At 56.2% G+C, this 21910-nt stretch overlaps 1 protein-coding gene across 1 annotated transcript; it reads left to right on the top strand.

The window, feature by feature from the left end:
* The first annotated feature begins 4554 nt into the window (after positions 1-4554).
* Positions 4555-16738, top strand: Slc2a10 (solute carrier family 2 member 10). The gene is made up of 5 exons (XM_071607382.1): positions 4555-4622; positions 10828-12096; positions 12673-12795; positions 14098-14233; positions 15386-16738. The coding sequence occupies exons 1-5, from the start codon at positions 4619-4621 to the stop codon at positions 15462-15464; spliced, it is 1611 nt and encodes a 536-aa protein (XP_071463483.1). The 5' UTR covers positions 4555-4618; the 3' UTR covers positions 15465-16738.
* Positions 16739-21910: the final 5172 nt, after the last annotated feature.

Raw genomic sequence — 21910 nt, 5'->3', positions numbered from 1 at the left:
GTACATGCACTCTCCCGCAGGGACCACGTGCCAAGGACACAAGGACACAAACTGGTATTTTGGCAAAGAAACAGCATGGAAAAGACCATCAGTGAGTTCTGACGATAACAGCTGGAACACAAGGACAACATGGTCCCCAAATTCTTTGTTCCCTCCTTTGAAATCAAAGTGGGCTTGTGGCTGCTTCGCCCAGTGGGTGGCCGAGTAGCACCGTGTGACTACTGAGGCTAGGACACTGGGACACTGGCATCCTCAGACTCCATGCTGTGAGGAAGCCAGGCTAACAGAGGCCACCTAGATGGCTCCAGGGGGTGGTCCTGAGATTGGAATTTAGAGATTCAAAGAGATGGCTGAGTCTCCAAAGAGAAATGTCTATAAATTCCTGGAATACAGAACGGACAGCTAGGAGCCACCCGCATCCTGGGGCAAGTCCTCGCCTGAGGCTTGCAAAACTGCAAGATGACTGCAAGCCATCCACAGGAGCCCTCCTTCAGGGAGCGTGTACATTGAGGCTTTGGTACTGAGAGACGGCCCAGCCTCCTTATAATAGTAGGAGATTTAATGAGACACAGGAGAGACGCTGAGGTAGGAAGGAACAAGATTAGAACACGTGAGGGCCCTGCGCAAGGCCGGGGACCAGCCCTGAACCGCCCTGGCTCAGCCCCTCCTTCAGTGTCCCCCAGTCCCACCACAAGACTGGATATGTCTGCACAGATGATGGTGGGGGCTGATCTGCCCCTATTAAGGCTTGGAGGCGGCCAGAATCTCTCCTGGGACCTGTGAGCAGTTAATTGTCAGGAGCTGAGCTATCAGCCGGGATCATAGTGACTTTTATTTCAAGTGATCTTGGCAGACTTTGCTTAAAAACTCTTCTGACTGGTGTTCTGAGTTGTAAACCTCTTACTATAAAAACCCATTCATTCACTTGGGCTGTCCTGTGGAGAAAGAGTCTCTATGATCCACATTCCCTTTACAAAGCCACTTTTTTGAACTGTCGTCAGGTAGACAACTTCAGAACCCAAGTTGATTTCCCCAGGTGAGTGACGTGGTTAGAATTCAGGGTTGCCAGGTGAATAAAGGGGGCCTAGTTAAATGTGAATTTCAGAGCAGCAACACCAGACCCACTTTTGCTACAGAATTGGTTGATGTTTCTCTGAGATTGACATTTGGCTGGGCATACTATTTGTTGTCGTCTGTGCTAACTCTGGTGGCCTTCCTGGAAGGACATCAGGTAGCTCTGGGAAGATGGATCAGAAGAGACAGATGGAAGCAGAGACCCAGGAGGAGGGTCCAGGCTGGGATTCTGTGGCAGGGGGTGGGGCTGCTCTGGATTTTAGTAGGGGGAGTGGAGGAGGGCATGCTGTAGGGGTGGCTGGGCTAGAGGAAGGGGCGGAACCAGCACTTGAAGAGCTGCTTTGTACCTGGGTTATACTTGGAGATCTTGATTACTGGTTCTCTCCTCTCTCTCTCTCTCTCTCTCTCTCTCTCTCTCTCTCTATATATATATATATATATATATATATATATATATATATATATATAATATTTAGTTGTAGGTGGACACAGTACCTTTATTTTATTTTTATGTGGTGCTGAGGATGGAACCCAGTGCCTCATGCGTGCCAGGTGAGCGCTCTGCCACTGAGCCCCAGCCCCTCTATCTTCTTTTTTCTTTCTTTATAACCATCTATATCTCCCTCCCAGCCTTCCTTCATAAAATCCCCTCTCCTTATCTTAATTGATTGCTCTTATCATCAACTGATACACTGCCTGCTTTTTACATTATTAATTAATCAATTTTGGTACTGGGAATTGAGCCCAGGGGCATTCCACCACTGAGCTACATTCCCAGCCCTTTTTGCTTTTATTTTGTTGAGATCTGCTCTCACTAAGTTGTCCAGGCTGGCCTTGAACTCGAAATCCTCCTGCCCCAGTCCCCCCAGTCACTGGGATTACAGGTGTGGGTCACAGTGCTCAGCTCCTACACATCCATAAAGAACACCAGATGTTAAAGTAGTACATTTTCCAAACAAGACTTAAAGAAGCAAAACCCTAGTCACATTTTGATATCTTTTTAGATACATTGTGTCTCTAAAGAGAAATGTCTATAAACTCCTGGAATACAGAACAGACAGCTAGGAGCTGTCTGTTTTAAAAAGTCTTTATTAAAATATAATTGACCTACAATAAACTGTACATATTTGAAGGATTTGGCAGATTTTCACCTACATATACACTTGTGAAGCCATTATCATCACATCAAGATAAAGCACTTAACCATTATCTAACACACTATATATCTTTCTTGTTTATTGTGTTTTTCTTGCTAAAATGAGCCTCTGTTTGTGGAAGGTTTTTAAAACTCCCTTTATTTTCTCCAGTAGCCCCAGCACTGTGGTTCAGGATAGACATCTGGAATGATGCCTAGACCGCAGTGTCGCTTTGTAATAATCATTGGAGGATTTGAGTCCTCCTCTCGTCCACCCAGGCAGTCAGCTTGCCAGACTTCCTGGGTTTTGCCCCCAACATGTACTCTTACCAAGAACATGCACTGGGGCTGTGGATCCCGAATGTGGGAGCTCACACAGGCGTTGTAAATGCAGTGAGTGGGCATAAGGCAAAGTGGGGCGGCGGGACTGCGGCACACTGAAGAATATGGAGACCGCACAGTCAGCAAGCTACAGATGGCTGCCTGTTCTGTCCAGAAAGTTTTATGGGACCCCAATCACGCCCATTTAGTTACATTTTGTCCACCAGTTGCTTCTGCCTAGACAGTGGGGTTGGGCAGTTGTCCCAGGGAGGATGGTATGGTCAGCAAAGCCTGAAATGGCTGCTATCTAGACCTCAGCCGAAAAAGTTTGGCAATCACTGGTGAGCCTCACGGGACGGGGGGGACACAGCCCAGCAGGGCATGGCCAGGTAGGGATGTGGGGCCAGGGCTAACGTGGGAAAGTGAGCTTTCCTGATTTTTTTTTTTTTAATGAAGGCAAGTAATATGATATTTTTCTAAAAAAACAAGAAGGTTGGCAAAATTATCTTACAAACTGGATACAACTCAGAAGCCATTTGTGTCTGTATCAAACTAGGGGCACTGGACGCAGGCAACCTCAGCAAAGGTTCCCATGTGTCCCAAGCACTTCCCAGAAGTGGCAGAGCCTGGGAACCTGAAGGGGTCATTGGAAAGAGGTGATGATGTGCCAGACAGCTTCCATTTGTCTCCCTCTATTTGTAGTAGTCAGCTCTGGTTAAAAAATAGCCACATAATAAACAACAACCATCAGGGACACATAACAATATTTACTTATTTCCCAAGGTCTGCAGGGGCCTCTGGTGTGTCTAAGGCTCCTCTGTCTGACATGTCTCTCGCCCTGGAGTGAAGATGCTCAGAGCTGTGAGCCCCAGAGACTCAACTCAAAGTGACTTAAGCAAAAAAGAAATGCATTGGATCCCAGGTGTTAAGGCACGGAGGTGTCCAGACTCAAATGGGCTCAGAAGTCTTGTTCTGTTTCCTCCATGCAGGGTTCCCACTCAGACAAGGTGGCTGGGAAGCCTCCGCTCAAATTCTTACAGTTTTCTTTCTTAAATATAAAGTTTCTCTTTCCAGAGGGAGCTCCCCAGAGGCTCAAAACCGAGCCTCCCTGGCTGGGCCTGGGATGCTGCAGCATCTGTGAGCCAGGGCCCAGCGGGCAGCTGCTAGGGAACTGAGCGGCCAGACCCCACCCCGGGAGGGCATTGTCCATTCCTACATGCAATCGTCAACTCTGTGCGCCTCTGCAGAGTGCCTACTGTATGCTAGGGGCTCCTCCAGGTCTAGAGACTAGAAAAGCCAAGGAAATGGGTTCTCCCCAGAACCTCAGAAAGGAAGGCAGCCTGGCTGACCCCTCCACTTCCCCAGTGAGACCCGCTGGAGACTTCTGATCGCCAGAACTATGAGAAAGCCACCAGTGTTCCCTCCACGCGGACCAACGGGCCTCAGCTCAAACAGCCCCTCCTTCAGCTGAATCTCGGGTGCCGTGGCCATGGCCGCCGTCTTCAACTCTGCGCAGCCTCCATCGGAGCTGTTTCTCTCTGGCGTGTTCAGTTCTTTCTCGTGGGTCCCTAGAATGCAAGCTCCTTAAGAACAAACAATGGCCTACGGGGTTCACCAGCCCACCCCAAGCCTCGTGGGCCGGGCACGGGGTGATGGGTGTCCAACCTCAGTGTGGGATGACTGGTGGCGTCCCACGTGGTGTGTGAGGGTCGGGGTCAGTGCAGGCGCCGTCAAGGGTGGACGGCAGTACCCGGGGATCTCCTGTTGGCGGAGAAAGCCCGGCAAGACGCTGCCAGGAGGGTCTTCCCCCAGGGAGGACTCAGGATGGGGACCCAGGGAGGCCAGCGGGGCGGTCCCCAGCCTGGCCCTGGAGGCGGGGGCGGTCCCAAGCTCCCCTCAGTCCCGCCTCCAGGCTGGGGGGCCTGGGCCGGGCGACGTGGCGGTGGCGCTGGGTGGGGAGAGGGCGGGACGCGGCCCAAAGCGGCCGGAAAGTTTGTTGCGCGGCGGCGGCGGCGCCGGGGACTTGGGTCCCGGGGTCACGCGCGCGGCCCCCAGCGTCCCCAGCTCGCCCGCCGAGTCCCGATCGCCATGGGTAAGTCGCGATCAGGCTGCAGCGGGACACTGTGCACCTCGTCGCCGCGCCACCTCCCCCCCACGCACCCCCCTTCGGCCCTCCGGGTGGCCCCGACCCTCCCGGGGTCGTCCCCCCCGGTGGCCGCCCGCTGGACAGCAGGCCGGTGGCTGGGGACTGCGCAGGGGCCTTGGCGCGCTTCCTCCCATCCTCCTTTCTTCTGAGGGAGGGGGAGTGGCTGGGGGTGCTCCTGCCGTGACACCGGCGTCCACGGCCGGCCGGGCACTCCTCCGACAGCCCTGGTCACCCAGGCAAGGGATGCGTCTCCGTTCTGAAGGAGAAAGTCATTGGTCAGTTCCCGGAGCACCCCTGTGCTGGACACTACTCCCGGGCTGGGGGTCCTGCCCTGACCTGGCTCAGTGGAGAGGAGAGGAGGAGAGCCCACAACAGGGCTAAGGGGGCCTGATCCTAGGGTCTCCTCTGTGTTCAGAAGGTTGGAAGGTCAGCCATCGTTGGCTTTTTAGTGAGCATGTACTGTGTGCCCAGGCATAGGGGCTGGCCATTCCCAGGGAACAAAACGGACAAAGCCCTCTCTCCTGGAGTGGACCTTTGGTTGAGGAGCTGGATAAATAAGATGCCGTGGGCAGCAGAAAATGAGGCGTCCAGGGCTGGAGGCCTTGGAGCTGAGACCTTGGAGGAGGCCTGAGATTTGGAGGAAGAGCTTCCCTGTGGCAGGAACATCAAAGGCCCTGAGGCAGGAAAGGGCTGGTGTGGCTCAGGCCAGTGTGGCTGGAGCGCAGTGGACAGGAAGGGAAGGGGTGAGAGGATGTCAGAGGGTGAGCAGGGCCAGGAGTGCAGGGCCAGTGCCCCATGGGGAAGTTGGGATTTTATTGCAGATGGCATGGGAAGCTGGAGGAGGGTTTTAAGCTGGGGCAGGGGACATGACATGAATTCTCTCTTAAAATCACACTCTAAGTTGTTCAATGGAGGCTGAGGCTCTGAGGTCGGCAGGCATGATAGGTATTGTATCCTATGTAGATAGAGGAGGCTCAGAGAGGGGAGGTGCGTTGCCCAGGGTCACACAGCTATGGAGAAGAGAAGCTGGGGTAGAACCCCAGCAGCCTGGCTCCAGTTTGCACCCCTAACCATTGCACCACCCAGCCTCCTATGCACAGAGCAGGGGCACAGAGGGCAACCAGCCATAGCTCTGACTTCAGTGTCCATCTCTTCACATCCACTGCACACTGCCCCGGAGCCCAAGGCCCTCCCCAGGACACCTGCCCTGGCTCCGCCCCCTGGCTCCTGCCCTCCTGTCCCTCCTATTAATTCAGCAACTATTTACTGAGTGCCTGCGGTGGGCAGAGCCAGGCCTGGGTGGTAGAGGCCAGGGTGTGTCCAACCTAATCACCAGCCGCCTCCACCCTCCCCCGAGTTCCCAGCATGCTCTTTCTGCCGCAGGGTCCGGGGCGCGGGCTCTGTCTATGCACTGGAATTAGGACTGGGGTCCAGCCCCAGTGCTCTCAATTTGTCATGACCGAGGACAGTTTGTCACCTTCTCTGACCTTCACATGGTCCCTTATAAAATACTCTTATCAAAGGGCCGCCTGGGAAGGGGGCAGGGGTGTAGGGGAGAGGGTGAGCAGAAGGGGCTGAGTCCTACGCCGTGAAACTCCTCCCTCTGCACAAAAGTGCCCGACAGCTGAGAGGGACAGGGAAGTGGAGCCCCTCAGGTAAGGCTGGAGCCGGCCTTGGGTGCAGGCTGGCCCTTCTGACTTCTGACCTCAGGCAAGGCACTGCCGCCCAGGGTCACCAGTTAGTCCACTCCTGGATAATTCAGAGGCACCCCTCATAAGGCTGGGGGAGGATTAAAGAAGGTCTTAAGCTTAGCACTCAGGGCAGCACCCGGTGCGGGGAACACCTCGGGTCAGCCTGGCTGCGGTGCTACCACACTTCTTATCAGGCCTTGATGGGGCTGGGTGAGAGACCTGCAGCCGGGTTACTCCAGGTGCTTCTAGAAAAATGTCAGCGCAAACGTGTGCTTTAAAAATTAGGAGTAACCTGTACACCTGCACTGTCAATATGGTAACCACCAGCCACGTGGCTTGTTTTTAACAAGTAAGTTAATTAAAATAGAAAATGAATTCCTCCATTGCGTTAGCCACCTTTCATATACTCAGGGTCTGCATGGGGTTAGTCACCGCCCTGCCCCATAGACAGACAGAAGTTCTCTCATTGGAGAAACTTCTAGTAGAAGTGCTGCTCTAAGAAGAATAGAAACGGAGCTGGGTATGGTGGCACACGCTTGTAATCCCAGCATCCCCACCACTGAGGATGCTGAGGCAGGAGGATTGCAAGTTTGAGGTCAGTCTCAGCAACTTGGCAAGATTCTGTCTCAAAATTAAACTCAAAAGGACTGAGGATGCGGCTCAGTGGTGAAGTGCCCCTGGGTTCAACCCCTGGTACCAAAGAAAAAAACCCAAAGTGTCAGGAGCAGGTGCAAGCGTATCAGTAACTGTCCTAAGTGAGCAGAGGTTCACTCTTTTAAAGCAAAGACCTTTCTACTGAACTTGAACTTGAAAATGTTCAGCTCTATGCTGTTTTCACAAGAGACACATAAAGGATGAGCCCAGATCAAACGTGTTGGGAGACAGTGGTTGGAGACTGCAGGGACCCCTAAGGCAGGGCGCCCCCTCCATGTTAAATGTGGGTACCTGGGGAGCCTGTAGGGACAAGATCGGTCCAACCGCCGCCGCTGCTGGTGCCTCACCTGTTGACAGTGCCTTGGCCTCCCGGGTGCCTGCGTGCTGCTCCTGTGAAGTTCCTGCTGTAGTTTCTTAGTCACACTCCCCAGAGCCTCACCTGTTTTCTTAGCCGTGTCCAAACCAACTCAAAGTTTAATGATCAACTATTCGGATTTTTTCTTTTTTTTTGGGGGGGGGGTACCAGGGATTGAACTCAGGGGCACTTGACCACTGAGCCCCCTCCCCAGCCCTATTTTGTATTTTATTTAGAGGCAGGTCTCATTGAGTTGCTTAGGGGATTGCTTTTGCTGAGGTTGGCTTTGAACTCTTGATCCTCCTGTCTCGGCCTCCCAAACTGCTGGGATTACAGGCGTGCGCCACCACTCCCAGCTAACTATCCTGATTTTATTTCCTGTTTTATTACATCTGTTTTTATATTCATTAATTCCTCTTGTCCTTGGGTTCATTTCGTTCTAATTTTTCTAACTGCTTCGTTCACAGACTGAATTCATTTATTTTCGATTATTTTGGAGGTTCTGACGAAAAGTTCTAGTTTCCGTAATTACCTCCCACAGTTTTTGTTATGTGGCCCTTTTATTCTCATTCAATTCCAAATAGGTCGTTATTTCCTCTTGATTCCATCTTTATGCTGCGTTGTTTTAGATGTGTATTTTTGATTTCCACATGTGCAATTGGGAGTGTGTGTTGCTGGTTGTTTTTCTTTTTCCTCTGGATGAGAAATGCATCATTTTAAAAGAGCTTTTCTGCCTGCTGTCATCCCAGCAGCTCGGGAGGCTGAGGCAGGAGGATCACAGCTTCAAGGCCAGCCTCAGCAACTTAGTGAGACCGTGTCTCTAAATAAAATAATTAAAAACCGGCTGGGGATGTGGCTTAGTGGTGAAGTGCCTCTGGGTTCAATCATCCCTGGTACCAAATCAAAAAAAGCTTGTCTGCCAAGCAGGAACCGCTGCCCGCCTTGCTTTTGGCCGCCTCCCCTTGCTCCACAGGGTGAGGGGGGATGAGCTCCAGGCCCCACAGGTGGCTTTCCAAGTGGGGCAGGGGCGTCTGGAGATGGGCGGAAGGAGCCGGTGGAACAGCGAGCCTGGTGGTCCTCCTGTGCGGCTGCCTGGGCACCCGGGGCTTTTCTCTTCCCAACTCTCCTAAGAGCTGGTGAGAAAGCATTTATTAACCCCGTAAGATGAGGACACGGAGGTCATGGGAGGCCACCTGCCCAAGGTCGCACAGAGCAAGCGGCGGAGCTCCCACTGCACCAGGCTCCGAGGCCCGGGGTCAGTCCGTGACGTTCACAGAGCGTTTCCACGTCCCTGTTGGATGCGTGTTCCCATGGGCTCTGGTCGCGGGCAGCGGGGCGTCCTGTGCCCGTTTTACACATGAGCAAACTGACACTGAGCCCAGGGGGCACTTGGCTCCAGGCAGCTGGGGAGGGCAGAGTGAGGTGCCCAGAGGGGCTGCGGCCGCCCTTAACAGCGCACAGATGCCAGGATCCCCCAGGCCGCCAGGGAGCCAGAGGCAGTGACGGAAGATGAGCCCGCCACGCGGGACAGAGCCCACCAGGCAGGACAGAGCCCGCCACAGGACAGACCCGCGCCCCGCGGCAGCCGGGCTCCTATCCGTGCCTGTCCAGCCCCGCGCGGGAGAGGAAGCACCTATCTCCCGGGGCTTCGGGGCATTTGCAGGATTTTTCTTCTTTTTGAGATTCTTGTCTTTTTCATTTTTCATCTTTAACCAATGGTCCATTCAGACATAAATTCATTTAGGACTAAATGCTTCACAATTCAAAATAAAGAATTAGAGTCACCCCGCGGTTGAGGGGTCCCTAATGAGGGGCTGGCTGCCTCGCGCCCTCCTGATTTCTGGTGGTTTGAGTTGTTTGGTTTCGAGGTACCAGGGATTGAACCCAGGTGTCTACCACTGAGCCACATCCCAGCCCCTTTTTTAAAGGTTCTCTAAAGGAGCTCTACCAAGTTCCCAGGCTGGCCTTGACTTGCCTTCTCCTGCCTCTGCCTCCCTAGTAGCTGGGATTACAGACGTGCAGCACCTCCTCCAGGCCCGCCGCTTCCTACATTCACTTACCACACCCTGAAAATTCTCTGCTTGAGCTGAGTGCCATGGCCCAAACCTGTCGTCCCAGCTCCACAGGAGGCTAGGGCAGGAGGATGGCAAGGTCGAGGCCGGCCTGGGCAACTTAGTAAGACTCTTGGGAAAAAAATCTCTATTTTACTTTAAAGGAGGAATTGTTAATCTACTAATTTTTAAAAGATGGACATTGAAGCAGATCTTTTATCAATGCATCCATGAACTCTCCGGAATTTCTTCCTAACGTTTACTGCAGTGTCCTTTCCTCATTTCTATGTAAATTAAAACGACTTGGGAGGCCTACAGGTTCCTCAATAAAAAAAAAAATGGAAAAGAAGAGGTGAATGGACCTTAGTGGCTACACCCCCTCAGGTAGCATCTGCACAGGACAGCAAGAGTAAAATTTAAAATAGGTCACCTCACTCCCAGAGCAAGCCACCAGAGACTACCATCCACCGAGAATGAAACCGTTCCTGTCCTGGTGACCCACAAGGCCCCACGTGGTCTGGCCCTGCCTGCTTCTCCCCTCATAGTGCCCCATCTCTCGCTCGCTGGGCTCGGGCCGCTCTGGCCTCCTTGCTGTTTAGCCCAGTGATCAAAGCCTTCATCTTCTAGCCATCTCAGCCCTGCCTCTTACTTGCTGTGTGACTGTAGGAAAGCTGCTTAGCCTCTCTGCACCCTGGAGGAGGATGCTCATGGTACACTGTGAGACTCATGTGTATACAGCTCTTGAAACAGGGGCTGGCATTTAGCCAATGTCATAGGTAAGTTCCAGCTGTGAATATCCATAATTGCTCAAACACACCTCGAGCCCTTCCGACCTGTGTCCCCTCGGTCTGGTCTGCTGTTTGCCACACTTTCCCCATGGCCTTCACCCCCACTTTATCTGGATCTCTGCTCAAATGTCCCCTCCCCAGAGGGGCCTGAGCTGACCCTATTTGAATTGATACCCCTCTCTCACTCCCAAGCCCGTGTCCCTGCTTTGTCCGTGACATTTATCAACCCTGAGGTTACATTATGAACTTATTTATCTTCTGCCTGTTTCTACTAACACCTCGGTCCCCGGAGACTCCACTGATTGCCAGCCTCAAGGACAGGGCCTGGCATGTGGCAGATGCCAGATAAATAAATGTGGATGGATGGGCGGGCAGACGGGTTGTGGGTGGGTATGTGAGGAGAGGGAATAGGGGAGGGGGGGATGATGGGTGGATCTGTGGGCAGGTGGGAGGGTCAATCGGCAGGTGCCTGGGCGAGTGGGGGGTAGACACTGGATGAGTGGACAGATGGCTGGGCGGGGGGTGGATGGAGGGCTGGCGGCCCGAGGGGAGGTTGGACTCGGGTGCTTTGGCGAGACACCTCTGAACCCTCCTTTCACTTTTGTCTTCCAGGCCGGGCCCCGCCTGCGCTGCCCCTGTGTGCCTCTGTGTCCTTGCTGGGTGGCCTGACCTTTGGCTATGAGCTGGCGGTCATATCGGGTGCGCTGCTGCCCCTGCAGCTTGACTTTGGGCTCAGCTGCTCAGAGCAGGAGCTCCTGGTGGGCAGCCTGCTGCTGGGCGCTCTGCTGGCCTCCCTGGTGGGGGGCCTCCCCATTGACCGCTGCGGCAGGAAACGAGCCATCCTGGGGAGCAACCTGGTGCTGCTGGCCGGCAGCCTGAGCCTGGGCCTGGCGCGCTCCCTGCCCTGGCTGGTGCTGGGCCGCTCGGCCGCCGGCTTTGCCATCTCGCTGTCCTCCATGGCCTGCTGCATCTACGTGTCAGAGCTGGTGGGGCCGCGGCAGAGGGGAGTGCTGGTGGCCCTCTACGAGGTGGGCATCACCGTGGGCATCCTGTTGTCTTACGCCCTCAACTATGCCCTGGCCAGTGCGCCCCGGGGCTGGAGGCACATGTTTGGCTGGGCCGTGGCGCCCGCTGTCCTGCAGAGCCTGGGCCTCCTCCTCCTCCCTGCTGCCGCTCACAGGGACCTCCTGCTGCTCCAGGGAGGTGAGGCCACCAAGCTGGGCCCCGAGAGGCCACGCTACACCTTCCTGGACCTCTTCAGGGCCCGGGACAACATGCGAGGCCGGACCGCCGTGGGGCTGGGGCTGGTGCTCCTGCAGCAGCTCACAGGGCAGCCCAACGTGCTCTGCTACGCCTCCACCGTCTTCCGCTCGGTCGGCTTCCGCGGGGGGTCCTCAGCTGTGCTGGCCTCCGTGGGGCTCGGCGCCGTGAAGGTGGCGGCCACCTTGATGGCCGTGGGGCTGGTGGACCGTGTGGGCCGCAGGGCCCTGCTGCTTGCCGGCTGTGCCCTCATGGCCCTGTCGGTCAGTGGCCTGGGCCTTGTCAGCTTTGCTGTGCCCGTGGACTCTGGTCCAAGCTGCCTGGCCTTGCCCAATGCCACCCGGCAAGCTGGCCTCCCTGGAGGCTCTGACCTGCTACAGGACTCAGCTCCACCTCCAATGCCGAGAGCCGGCGGGGACCCTCAGGAGCCCGCCTTGTCCGCCTCCAAGAAAGCCAAGACCCGTCCAGCAGGCAGAGATGTCCACACCCCTGCCCCGCCTGCCCTGAGCACCTCCTCCCCGGCGACCCCTGGTCCCGCCCCACAGCAGGCGGTGCTGCGCTGGGCCGCCCTGGTCTGCATGATGGCCTTTGTGAGCGCCTTCTCCTTCGGATTTGGCCCAGGTAAGTGGAGGGTCTGTGCAGGTCAACCTGGAGCTGCCCAGCAGCCAGTGGGAGGCCCTGTCAGTCTCAGGGGCTCTGGAGGTGGGTGGCTCGAAGGGTCAGGGCCCCTCCCTGGCTTGCAGTTGTGCCTCCCACGGCCAGGGCCTACCTTTAGGTATATATATATATATATATATATATATATATATATATATATATATATATATATTTTTTTTTTTTTTTTTTCAAAGGTTTTCCAATTAAAGTTCAGGGCTTGTAAAACCTGGCTCTGCCTCTGGATGGCTCAGGCAGCAGGGTTTACTTGACAGGAACGTAGTGAATGGGATGGGAACCGATCATCCCAGTTCCCCCAGGACCTCGCCATCTCAGCACTGAAGGCCTTGTGTCCAGGAAACCCCTCGTCCTGGGCAAACAGACATCGCGGCCGCCCTAACACGATTCTTGCAGTGGTGTGGGGTGCAGATGTGTGGGGTGCTTGGTATCCGGAGCCTGACGTCCGTCCCTGGGGGCTGCCTACTTGGCTGCTGGTGCCAGCCCCGGCCTCCGCCCAGAAGCCCTCCTGCTCTCCTGTCCTAGTGACCTGGCTGGTCCTCAGCGAGATCTACCCTGTGGAGGTCCGAGGGAGAGCCTTTGCCTTTTGCAACAGCTTCAACTGGGCCACCAACCTCCTCGTCAGCCTCTCCTTCCTCGATCTCATTGGTGAGTCCTCTGGCCTAATCCCTCCGCCCAGTGCCTTCTAGATGTAGGGACAGTGTCCACCAGACTGGGTCAAAGCGCCCACAGCTGTTGGTTGTAAGTGACAGAGAACCACCCAATGCAGCCCAGTTTATAAGCAAGAGGGAGACATTTGTCTTAAGTCGCCAAAAAGAAGCGGGAGAGCTGATCCCCAGATCCGATACTGTTGTCAGCTGTCCTTCCCTCCCTGTCGGCTCTGCCCGCCACCTGGGGGCTTCGTCCCAGGCAGGCCGCTGCTCGTGGTGCAGATGGCAGCCAGCAGGCCTCCTCGCTTGGCAGCCCAGGAAGGGAAGCCTTTCCTAGTGGCTCCTGCAGCTCCTGGGGCCGACCCTCACTGGCTCAGCACGTCACGTGCCCATCGGGGCCAGCCGCTGTGGCTGTTGGGGTGCCCAGCTCCTCACTGTGGGCCCACGGCGCGGATCTTAAAGCTCACTTTCCTACTCCCCGTGGCCAAAGGCACAGCCAGCTTGTGGAGCCGTGGGACACCGTGGTGGCAGGAGCTACGCACGGTGACCGTCTCCCAGCCCAATCTCAGGGGACCTGGGCTCCCCCGCCTCTTCTCCCGCAGCTCTCTGTATGGAATGAGTGTGGGGGGGGGCAGGGGGGGCTTTTGAAGGCATGTGACCTCCTATGACCATCCGTTTCACAGATGGGGACTGTGCTCCCAAGTCCACCTGGTCCTTAGAAGCTGGAGCCGCCCTCCTGACCCCTGCCCAGCGCCCCCCTCAGGAGAGCAGGTCCAGCCCTCAGGGAGGCCACTTGCGGGAGGCGTGGCTGTGGCTGGCGGAGGAGGAGATAGCACCCAAACATAATTTGTGCTCCCTCCTAGACAGAGTGCCGTCCTTCATGGCCTGCTTTCTCTGTCTGGGGCTGACCGGTGGCTCTCAGGGACTCCAGGTCGTCCCTATCCTGGTCACTGACCCTGGGACCCGCCCCCTCCCAGGCTCCAGGAGGAGAGGGGCGGAGTGCTGAGCCCTGCTGCAGGCAGGCATCCCGGTTCTGTGGGCAGCGCCTGAGTGAGTGGTCTCTCCCCGCATGCCATCCCCCCGCTGCGTTGTGGACGGCCAGCCTGCCTCTGAGACCACCAGTCAATTCTTGCTTTCAGGTGTTAACCTGATGGCCCCTTGGCCACTCTGCAAAGCCACCACCCACAGCCTGTGCTCGGGGTGAGCTGAGTCTCAGAGCTTCACCTGGACCCAGGTAGCCCAGGCCGCAGGGCCAGGGCGCTGGGCTCCCTGCCCACTTCCACCCACCCTCTGTTGCCAGGTGCCATTGGCCTGTCCTGGACCTTCCTGTTCTACGGACTGACGGCTGTCCTCGGCCTGGGCTTCATCTACTTAGTTGTTCCTGAAACCAAAGGCCGGTCCTTGGCCGAGATAGACCAACAGTTCCAGAAGAGTCGGTACGAGGTGGGCGGGCAGGTCTGGGGAAAGGCAAAGCAAGCACCCTACCAACTGAGCTATGTCCCCGCCCAAAGAACAGTGGGATCTTCAGACCACGGGCTCTTAGAGTCGTGGAACCACCGAGAAACACACAATAGAACTGTGACCTTTAAACACTGCCAGTGGGCTTCAGCCGTGCATCCAGCAGACACTGTGGGGTCCTCAGGGCTGCCGGGCAGTGTTAGGGGTCGTGGCTGAGGCTAAGAAAGGCCAGAACCTGGACCCCTAGAGCTTGCGTCTAAGTGGGGGAGGGGACAGAAAGCAGTGAGCCAACAAAGGCACAATCAGTGTTTTAGCCGGCAATGTGTGACTAGAAGAGACTGGAACAGGCATGTTCGCCACAGAGCCAGACTGGAGGAGAGGAGGACAGAGGAGGAAGGGGCTCTGGCTAGGTCTGAGTGGTAGGTCAGAGGGAAGACCTGTGTGAGGAGGCACGACTTCAGGTAGAAGGAGGAGGCTGCCAGGTAAGATGAGGGAAGGAGCTTTCCAGCGGGAGGGAATAGCAAGTGCAAAGGCCCTGAGGTGGGAGCATGTCTGGCCTATGCTGGAACCAGGAAACCAGTGTGGCTGGAGCAGAGGGAGGGAGGGAGGACGGAGCAGAGGGAGGACAGCGAAGACTGGATCAGCCAGCCGGGAGGAGCCAGGTGTAGGAAGGTCTTTAGGACATAAAGGAGAGTTCAGAACCTTAGCACCATCTTAGGCTGTTCAGTTAAAGAAGGGTAGACATGGAGCGGTGGGAGGCCCCGGGAACTGCAGTCCTAAGCTTGCCGGGCACGCCTCCCTGCTCCCTCTGTGGCACAGGGCTGTAGTCGCCAGCTGCTGATGCCCTCACTGCTCTTCCCAGGGCCTGGGGCAGCCCAGGGCACTTCACGGGTCATCAGCAAACTCGGCCTGGCTGGCAGGCAAGCTCCAGGAGGGTCTCCAGGAGGGGAGGGACAGGGCCGGGCTCTGCGTTTGGAAAGGCCACTCTGGCTGCGATGGAGCAGGGTGGACACAGGCCACCTGGAGGGAGCTGTTGGGGGTCCACGGGAGAGAAGTGGAAATGCAGGCAGAGGCAGGGGATGGGAAGACCCCAGGCTGCCACCTTTGACCCTCTCCTCTCTCTCTGACAGGCTCACCCTGTGCTTTGGCCACAGACAGAGCTTGGCTGGTGTCCAGTACAGCCGCCTGGATGTCCCTGTGGCCTCCTGAGGAGTCCCCTGCCTGGACATGCTGAGGCGTTGATGTCAGAGACCGTCTCCGCTTCCTGCCTGCTGGGCCCCAGGTGTCCTTGAGAGCCACCCCTGTCCCAGAGGAGGCCATGTCTGCTGAGGGGAGAGAGATGAAAGTCTGAGAACCCCAAACTGCTCGTTTTGAGTGTAGCACCTGGAGGGCCTCAGTTTCCCCTCCGACTCGGCCCACGTCTACACTATTTGCCATGAGGGTGTTTTGGGAGTCTGGTTGCACTCTGGGCCTTCTCAGATGATCTCTAGGCTGCAGATCCTGGTGGAAGTGTTTCCTGGAATCGCCCCTAAGTCCCGTTGAGGAGACCCCAACCTCTGCTCTCTTCCCATCTGCCTGGGAGCCGGGGGAGGGGACGCTGCCCCTGGGCGCCCATGTCTCCGCCCCACTGGCCCTGGGTATTCATCATTCACCCACAACTCTGCTTACTTTATAGGAGGCCTGAGTCTTGTCCTGGTCCTGGTTCTAGTGACACTATCACGACCGCGGGCCTCAGTTTCCCCACACGTGCAATGGGAGGCCTGGACCCGTTGATTTAAAATCTCTCCTGACCCCAGTGGGCTGGGTTCTAAGAGCCCATCAGACTCGAAGCCTGGGCTCTGCCCTCAATTAGCCGGGGTTCTGGGGAACGTGGGTTCCACTCAGCAGACAGTAGACAGGGTTCCACAGCTGTGCACCCCGAAATCCAAGAGCCAGCCTGGGGCCATTCCAGGGTGGTGCAGGAGGGGCTCCAGAAGGACAGGGTGGGGGCCCACAGACCTGGATGTCAGTGGGTGTGGCCTCTGCTTGGGCAGCTGTTGACCTTAAGTAACAACTCCCTCAAGCCTCGTTTCCTCATCTGTGAAATGGGGCAGTTGTGCCCCTGGGGGTATATTTAACCCGGTCCCCCTGAGAAGGATCTCCAGTGGGTCCCATTCATCTAACCCGGCCTGGGGAACTTCTGTGCGCCAGGGCCCCCCTTGGGCACGTTGTCAAGGGCCAGGTTTCAGGGGCAGGTCAGATGAGATGAGCAGGTAGCCGGGGCCAGAGGTCACTTAGGGAGGGACTGACTGGACAGAGCTCCCAGATCTGGGGGGCAGGGCACGAAGGAGACCAGAGGTACGGGTCTCCACACTGTGCATGGGTGCACGCGCCCCACCAGTTGTCCTTTCTTCTCTGTTTCTAGATGTTTCCCTCAGATTCAGTGCTGAGCCACATCTGGTTTGTTCACTTTTAACAACATTTTGTTAAATTGTCAAAGAGTTTTTCAAACTGGTCATTTGTAAAAATAAAACAAATGAGAAAATATTGTGTTATTAAAAATGATGATTGAAATTATTTGAACTTATAAGCAAATCATATTAAAAAGCAAAGTCACTGATATTCAAAACTCATCACCTCCTAATTACTTGGCTACGGGTTACTGTTAACGTGTCTGATAGGGATGGAGGGGAGGGAGGAGGGCAGAGGCTGAGGGAGAGGCTGAGGGAGAGGTAGAGGGGAGATTCTTCCTGGTTCTGCGTTGCTCCTGTCCCCTCGGGTGCTCATGCTGGCCCTGGGCGCGGATCTGCATCCCAGGTCAGGGTGGGATTCAGCGTTTTGTGGATTTTTCGGAGCTGAGAGCTGCGGGGCCACCTGTGCACATCTGGTGCTGTGTGCCGAGGATGCCCTTCCTCGGATCTCTCCACGGCTCACGCTGGTCCTTCATGCACATCCTGCTGAGATGCACCTCTTCGAGAAGGCTGCCCCGCCACCCTGGCTTCTCCTGCCGAAATGTATGAGAGGCCTGCCTCTGGCCCGCCCCATCTGTCAGGTCCCTTCCTCTTTTCTCGTCCCCATCACTAGCGGCCCTGTCCACCACCTGTCTCCTCCTCCTTCCCTCCTCCGTGCGTCCCTCTGTCTGTCCTTACTCCCTTTTATCCTCTCCCTCCTTTCTCCTTGCTAATGTCACCAGAATGTCAGCTCCCTGAGGAAAGGGACCTCATCTTGTCACTGCTTTGTCCCCAGGGTCTAGAACTGCCTGGGTGTAACATGCATCTGAGGGGAAAATAAATCAAGATCATTGGCTTTAAAATACACGAAGTGGAAAGTAAGTCTAAGAACGAACAAACAAAAAGCAGCCCGTGTGCCGTGTGTAATCTATGTAGCACGATTTGGCAAATAACCGGAAGGTTCTAGGCGATGCGCCCACGTTACAGAAGGGCTGTGTGAGACCAGGGCTTAGCAGTGATCCTGGGGCTGCCGGGAGGAGGAGGGCTTCCCAGCACAGCCCTGCAGCGGGGGACACCACCCCTCTCTCCTGGTGGGTCTCGACCCCAGGAGGCTGAGCTTGGCTGAGGGAGGAAGGTCGAGGAGACAGTGGGGTGCAGTGACGGAGAGGGACAGCCAGCAGGGTTTGCTCCGACGGGATCTGGCTTCCTGCTCTCAGGGGCTGGCTGCTGTCGCCAGCTGTTCACTGCTGTGAGGAAAATCCCACCAGGAACATCTTAGAGGAGAAGACGTTCATTTGGGGCTCACAGTTTCAGGGGTTCCGTCCACAGTGTGCGACTCCATGGCTCCGGACCCAAGTAAGGCCGGGCGTCGTGGTGGAAGGGCCCGGAGCAGCTCTGCTCCCCTCCGCTGGCCAGGAAGCAGGGAGCCAGAGGGGCCCAGGGGAGACGCAGCCTTCCAGGGCAGGTCCCGGTGACCCATCCCCTCCTGCCATCCAGCTGCCATCCAGGTAGCCCACCCAACTAGGAGGGAGTGATCAGGCCACAGCGCTCCTAACCGGACGTCCCTGCACTAACACGGGACCTTCCTGGGACACCTCAGGTCCAAATCAGAACCCAGAAAGCAGTGATCACTTCGGACACAGGAAGACACCATTAGATCGACAGCGACCTTGTCTCATAGCTCTCTCTAAGCTTGGCCCTCAGACCTGAGCCTGTGGCCTGTGTGTCCAAAAGGGAGCCAGGAAGTGGGTTCAAACACGGCCCGGCCCAGGGCTTTTCCTCTGAACCCAAGGATACGATGGGGTTGACATGGTTACACGGTGTTTGTGGCCCTCCAGCCCTTCCCAGCACTGTCTGGGTCCCCTGCCGCTCACAGGTCAGCTCAGCCTGGAGGTGAGATGCCAGGGAGATCATAGCACCAAGAGACACAGAGGTGGCCTGGAACGTTGGAGCCCCGTAGAGAGGGACATTGACAAGGGAGCCTGGCAGCCAGTGTCCTGGGAGGAAGAAGTGGATGGTGGCATTGGGAAGGGTGGCTTCCTCCAGGAGAGGAAACGGCGGTGTAGACACGGCTGCCACTTTTCTGCCCCTTCTGAAGGGCAGGGGAGAGGGGGGACCCGAGAGGGGACAGGAGGTGCAGCCAAAGCCTTGGCACCTGAGGTCAGCAGCCCTGGGTGGGGTGTAGGTACGTGCCTGCGGTGCCCGAGAGGGAGCAGGGCAGAGGCAGTGGGTGACTCACGCTCTCCTCTCCTGGCCCTCCTAGGCTGGCTGGACTTGGCAGCCCGGGCCCCTCCTCCTCCACCCTGTCACAATCGCTGCAAACGTGACTCTTTTTCAAGGTTTATCACAAACATGCACTTCCTGGTCAGCAGGCCCTGAGGTCTCCACGCCTGCTCCAGAGCTACCCAGGGCCACACGCCCCCACCTCCCTGAGACCCTGACCTCTAAACACCAAAGCCTGGCCACACCCCTTTGCCTGGACCTCTTCCTGCCTTGGCCTTCCTTTCTGTCCAGCCTGGACTCCACACCTCACCTTGCCATCCCTCCCTCGCAAGCATCCTCCTGTCCCCTCGCAGCAGCGGTCCTGGTTAATTTACACACCTGTCTTCTCTGTTTGCACGTGGGCTGTGAATGGTGCCGAGAAAAGTCATTCAACTTGGCAAACAAGTTCCACTTACAATCCACAGGCTCAAGCCTCAGACTCGCCCACAGCTCTCCCATGGCCCGTGGCCCTGCTCCCCGACTCAGCAATTTCACATTTTTTTGGGGGGGGGGGATGGAGGGTATCAGGGATTGAAATCAGGGGCACTCAATCACTGCTGAGCCACATTCCCAGCCCTGTTTTGTGTTTTATTTAGAGACAGGGGCTCACTGGGTTGCTTAGGGCCTCGTTAAGTTGCTGAGGCTGGCTTTGAACTCATGATCCTCCTGCCTCAGCCTCCCGAGAGGATGGGATCAATTTCACATCTTGTGAGAAATCTCCCCTGCCGCTTTTATCTCCCTCACTCTCTACCGTTGACCTTGCCTCTTACCTCACTGGATGAACAGAGGTTCTAAGAATAGGGACAGAGGCTGCCCCTATGATATCTGTAATCTCTTTTATGCATGGTAGTAGAATCCCCCATGTTTACCTGGGAACATGGCTGCCCAGGTGAAGTACTACATTTCCCAGGCTCCTTTGCAGCCAGGAATGGCCATGTGACCAAGTCCAGGCCAAGGTGAGTGCATGGAAGTTAATGTCTTGGACGTCTAGTGGAGCCCTGTGGCAGACAAGACTAGTTGTCCCCCCAAATCAACTTTCCCTTGTTTCCACTTAGTAATAGGAATCCCGTGATGTTGCTGGGTACGAGGCCAGCCAGCTAAAGATGACATTTCCCAGCTTCCCTTGCAGTAGAGGGGCCACGTGACTAGGTTCTAGCCAATGGGATGTGGGCAGGAGCACTCTGTTCCTCTTTTGGGTCACTCTGTAAAAGGAAGCTGGGTGCACTCCATGCCTGCAGGCCAGGAGGGTTGAGGCGGTTAGCTTCTGCCACCAGAAAAGGGGACCCAGAAGCCACAGATAGAAGGTGTCTGGGTCCAAGGATAACTTTGTGGATCACTTTATCTGATTGGCCCTGTTCACACACACTGCTACACTGTGACCTGAGTGACCTTCTACCTTCTTCCCGCCGCTAGGTTTAGGTCCCTTCTGTCAGAGCAAAGTGACCTGTGACTTAGCCTAATGCCCTGAGAAGGGATGGACATGCCCCCTCACACCCTCCATTCTGGCTGATGGAAATGGGGGTGAGTCAGGGGCCATGTGAGCCCAGAGACAAGGACAACTTCCCGGGGACCGTGGAACGCCAGCTCAGGCTGTTCCTGCCGACTTCACGAGCAGAACCGCCGTCCTGGCCTGGAGCGTCGAAGAGAAGCACTTCTATCCTGCCGAAGCCACTGCTACTTCCCATCTGTCACTTGAACCTGAACTTAGTCTGGCCAACACAGAGGGCTTCCACCCACAGTACAGCCATACCCTGGTCTCCACCAGCCCTCCCTCCTCTGGCCCACCATCTCCACTTGGATTGTGGGGCTCCGGCTGCAGCCGTGGAGAGGGGCTGACCCTGCTCTCTCGAGGCTGGCTTAGTGCCGGGGAGAGTTCTCGCTTCCTCTGAACTGGACCATTGGCCACGAGAGTGGATTGCTACCGAGCACGGCCGGGGCCTGTGTTGTGTCTTCTGCACTCACCTGCTTGCTCTCCACGTTTCCACCATGTGACGATACAACAGGAGACCCTCCAGAGATGAGGCTGCCTCCTCTGGGACTTCCAGTCTCCACATCTAGAAGCTAAAAAACTTCTTTCCTCTATCAACAATCCAGTCTGTGGTATTTTGTTATAGCCCCAGAAAATGGACTTGGCAGAGAGGCCCCTTGGCAGAAGTGGGGCCAGCTGCTGAACATCACCGGACACAGTTCCCACTACACCATCCCAGCCTCGTGTGCGCCCACCTCTGCTTGCCCATGCCCACAGATGGGGTCCATGCAGGACCGTCCCTCTGCTGCCTACTCTGCAGTGGGCTGCCTGCCCCGACGTTCACATGGGATGTGGGAGCCAGCCTGCTGACGAGGCACACAGCGGAGAGAAGGGCAGGGTACAGATGGGCTACACAGAGGGGAAGTGACGTGGCCAAGAGGAAGGGCCTAGGGTGGGCACAACTGTGCAGGCAGGAGGCCCCGTTTGAGTTCCTCCTCAGCTTCTTTGCTCGTTTCGTGAACTCAGGCCGGTGAATTCACCTCTCTGAGCCTCAGTTTCCCCATCTATACAATGGGGGCAGCAGAAGTCCCTATTTCTAAGGGCTGCAGGAGGACGTATTGAGAGCTGGGTGAGAAGCCACTGGGCAAGCTGAAAAGTGAGGCTCGGCCCAACTGTCCCCTAGAGGTGGGCAGGGCTTCCTGCCCCTCCCGAGGGCTGTCCCCGCTCCGGCTGGACCCAGGCCCCCACTCAGTTTCATTTCACTTTCCAGCCCAAATATTTTTTCATCTGTGGTCTGGGAGGAGGGCGGAATTTTGATGTGAGACACAAATTTTTTCACAGGGCCACCCTCTGAAAGTATTTCCAGGCACTCACATGCTGGGCCCCGTCCAGGAGAGAAAATAATTTACTGTGGCTGGCTGGGCACACGGTTTGGGAGGTTCTTTCCCTCCTCGTGAAATTTTGAAGTGGAAAAGCTGACATTCTGCTTTTAATTG

This window comes from Marmota flaviventris, chromosome 2, assembly GCF_047511675.1.
Source record: "Marmota flaviventris isolate mMarFla1 chromosome 2, mMarFla1.hap1, whole genome shotgun sequence".
Lineage (NCBI taxonomy): Eukaryota > Metazoa > Chordata > Mammalia > Rodentia > Sciuridae > Marmota > Marmota flaviventris.
The sequence above is the reverse complement of the archived record's forward strand: the minus strand, read 5'-3'. Positions and strand labels throughout refer to the sequence as shown.

Excerpts from the sequence above, each read along its gene's own strand:
- Slc2a10 (XM_071607382.1), top strand. Across the intron at positions 12,097-12,672 it reads CTCCTTCGGATTTGGCCCAG|TGACCTGGCTGGTCCTCAGC; the intron begins GTAAGTGGAGGG and ends CTCCTGTCCTAG. Across the intron at positions 14,234-15,385 it reads CAACAGTTCCAGAAGAGTCG|GCTCACCCTGTGCTTTGGCC; the intron begins GTACGAGGTGGG and ends TCTCTCTGACAG.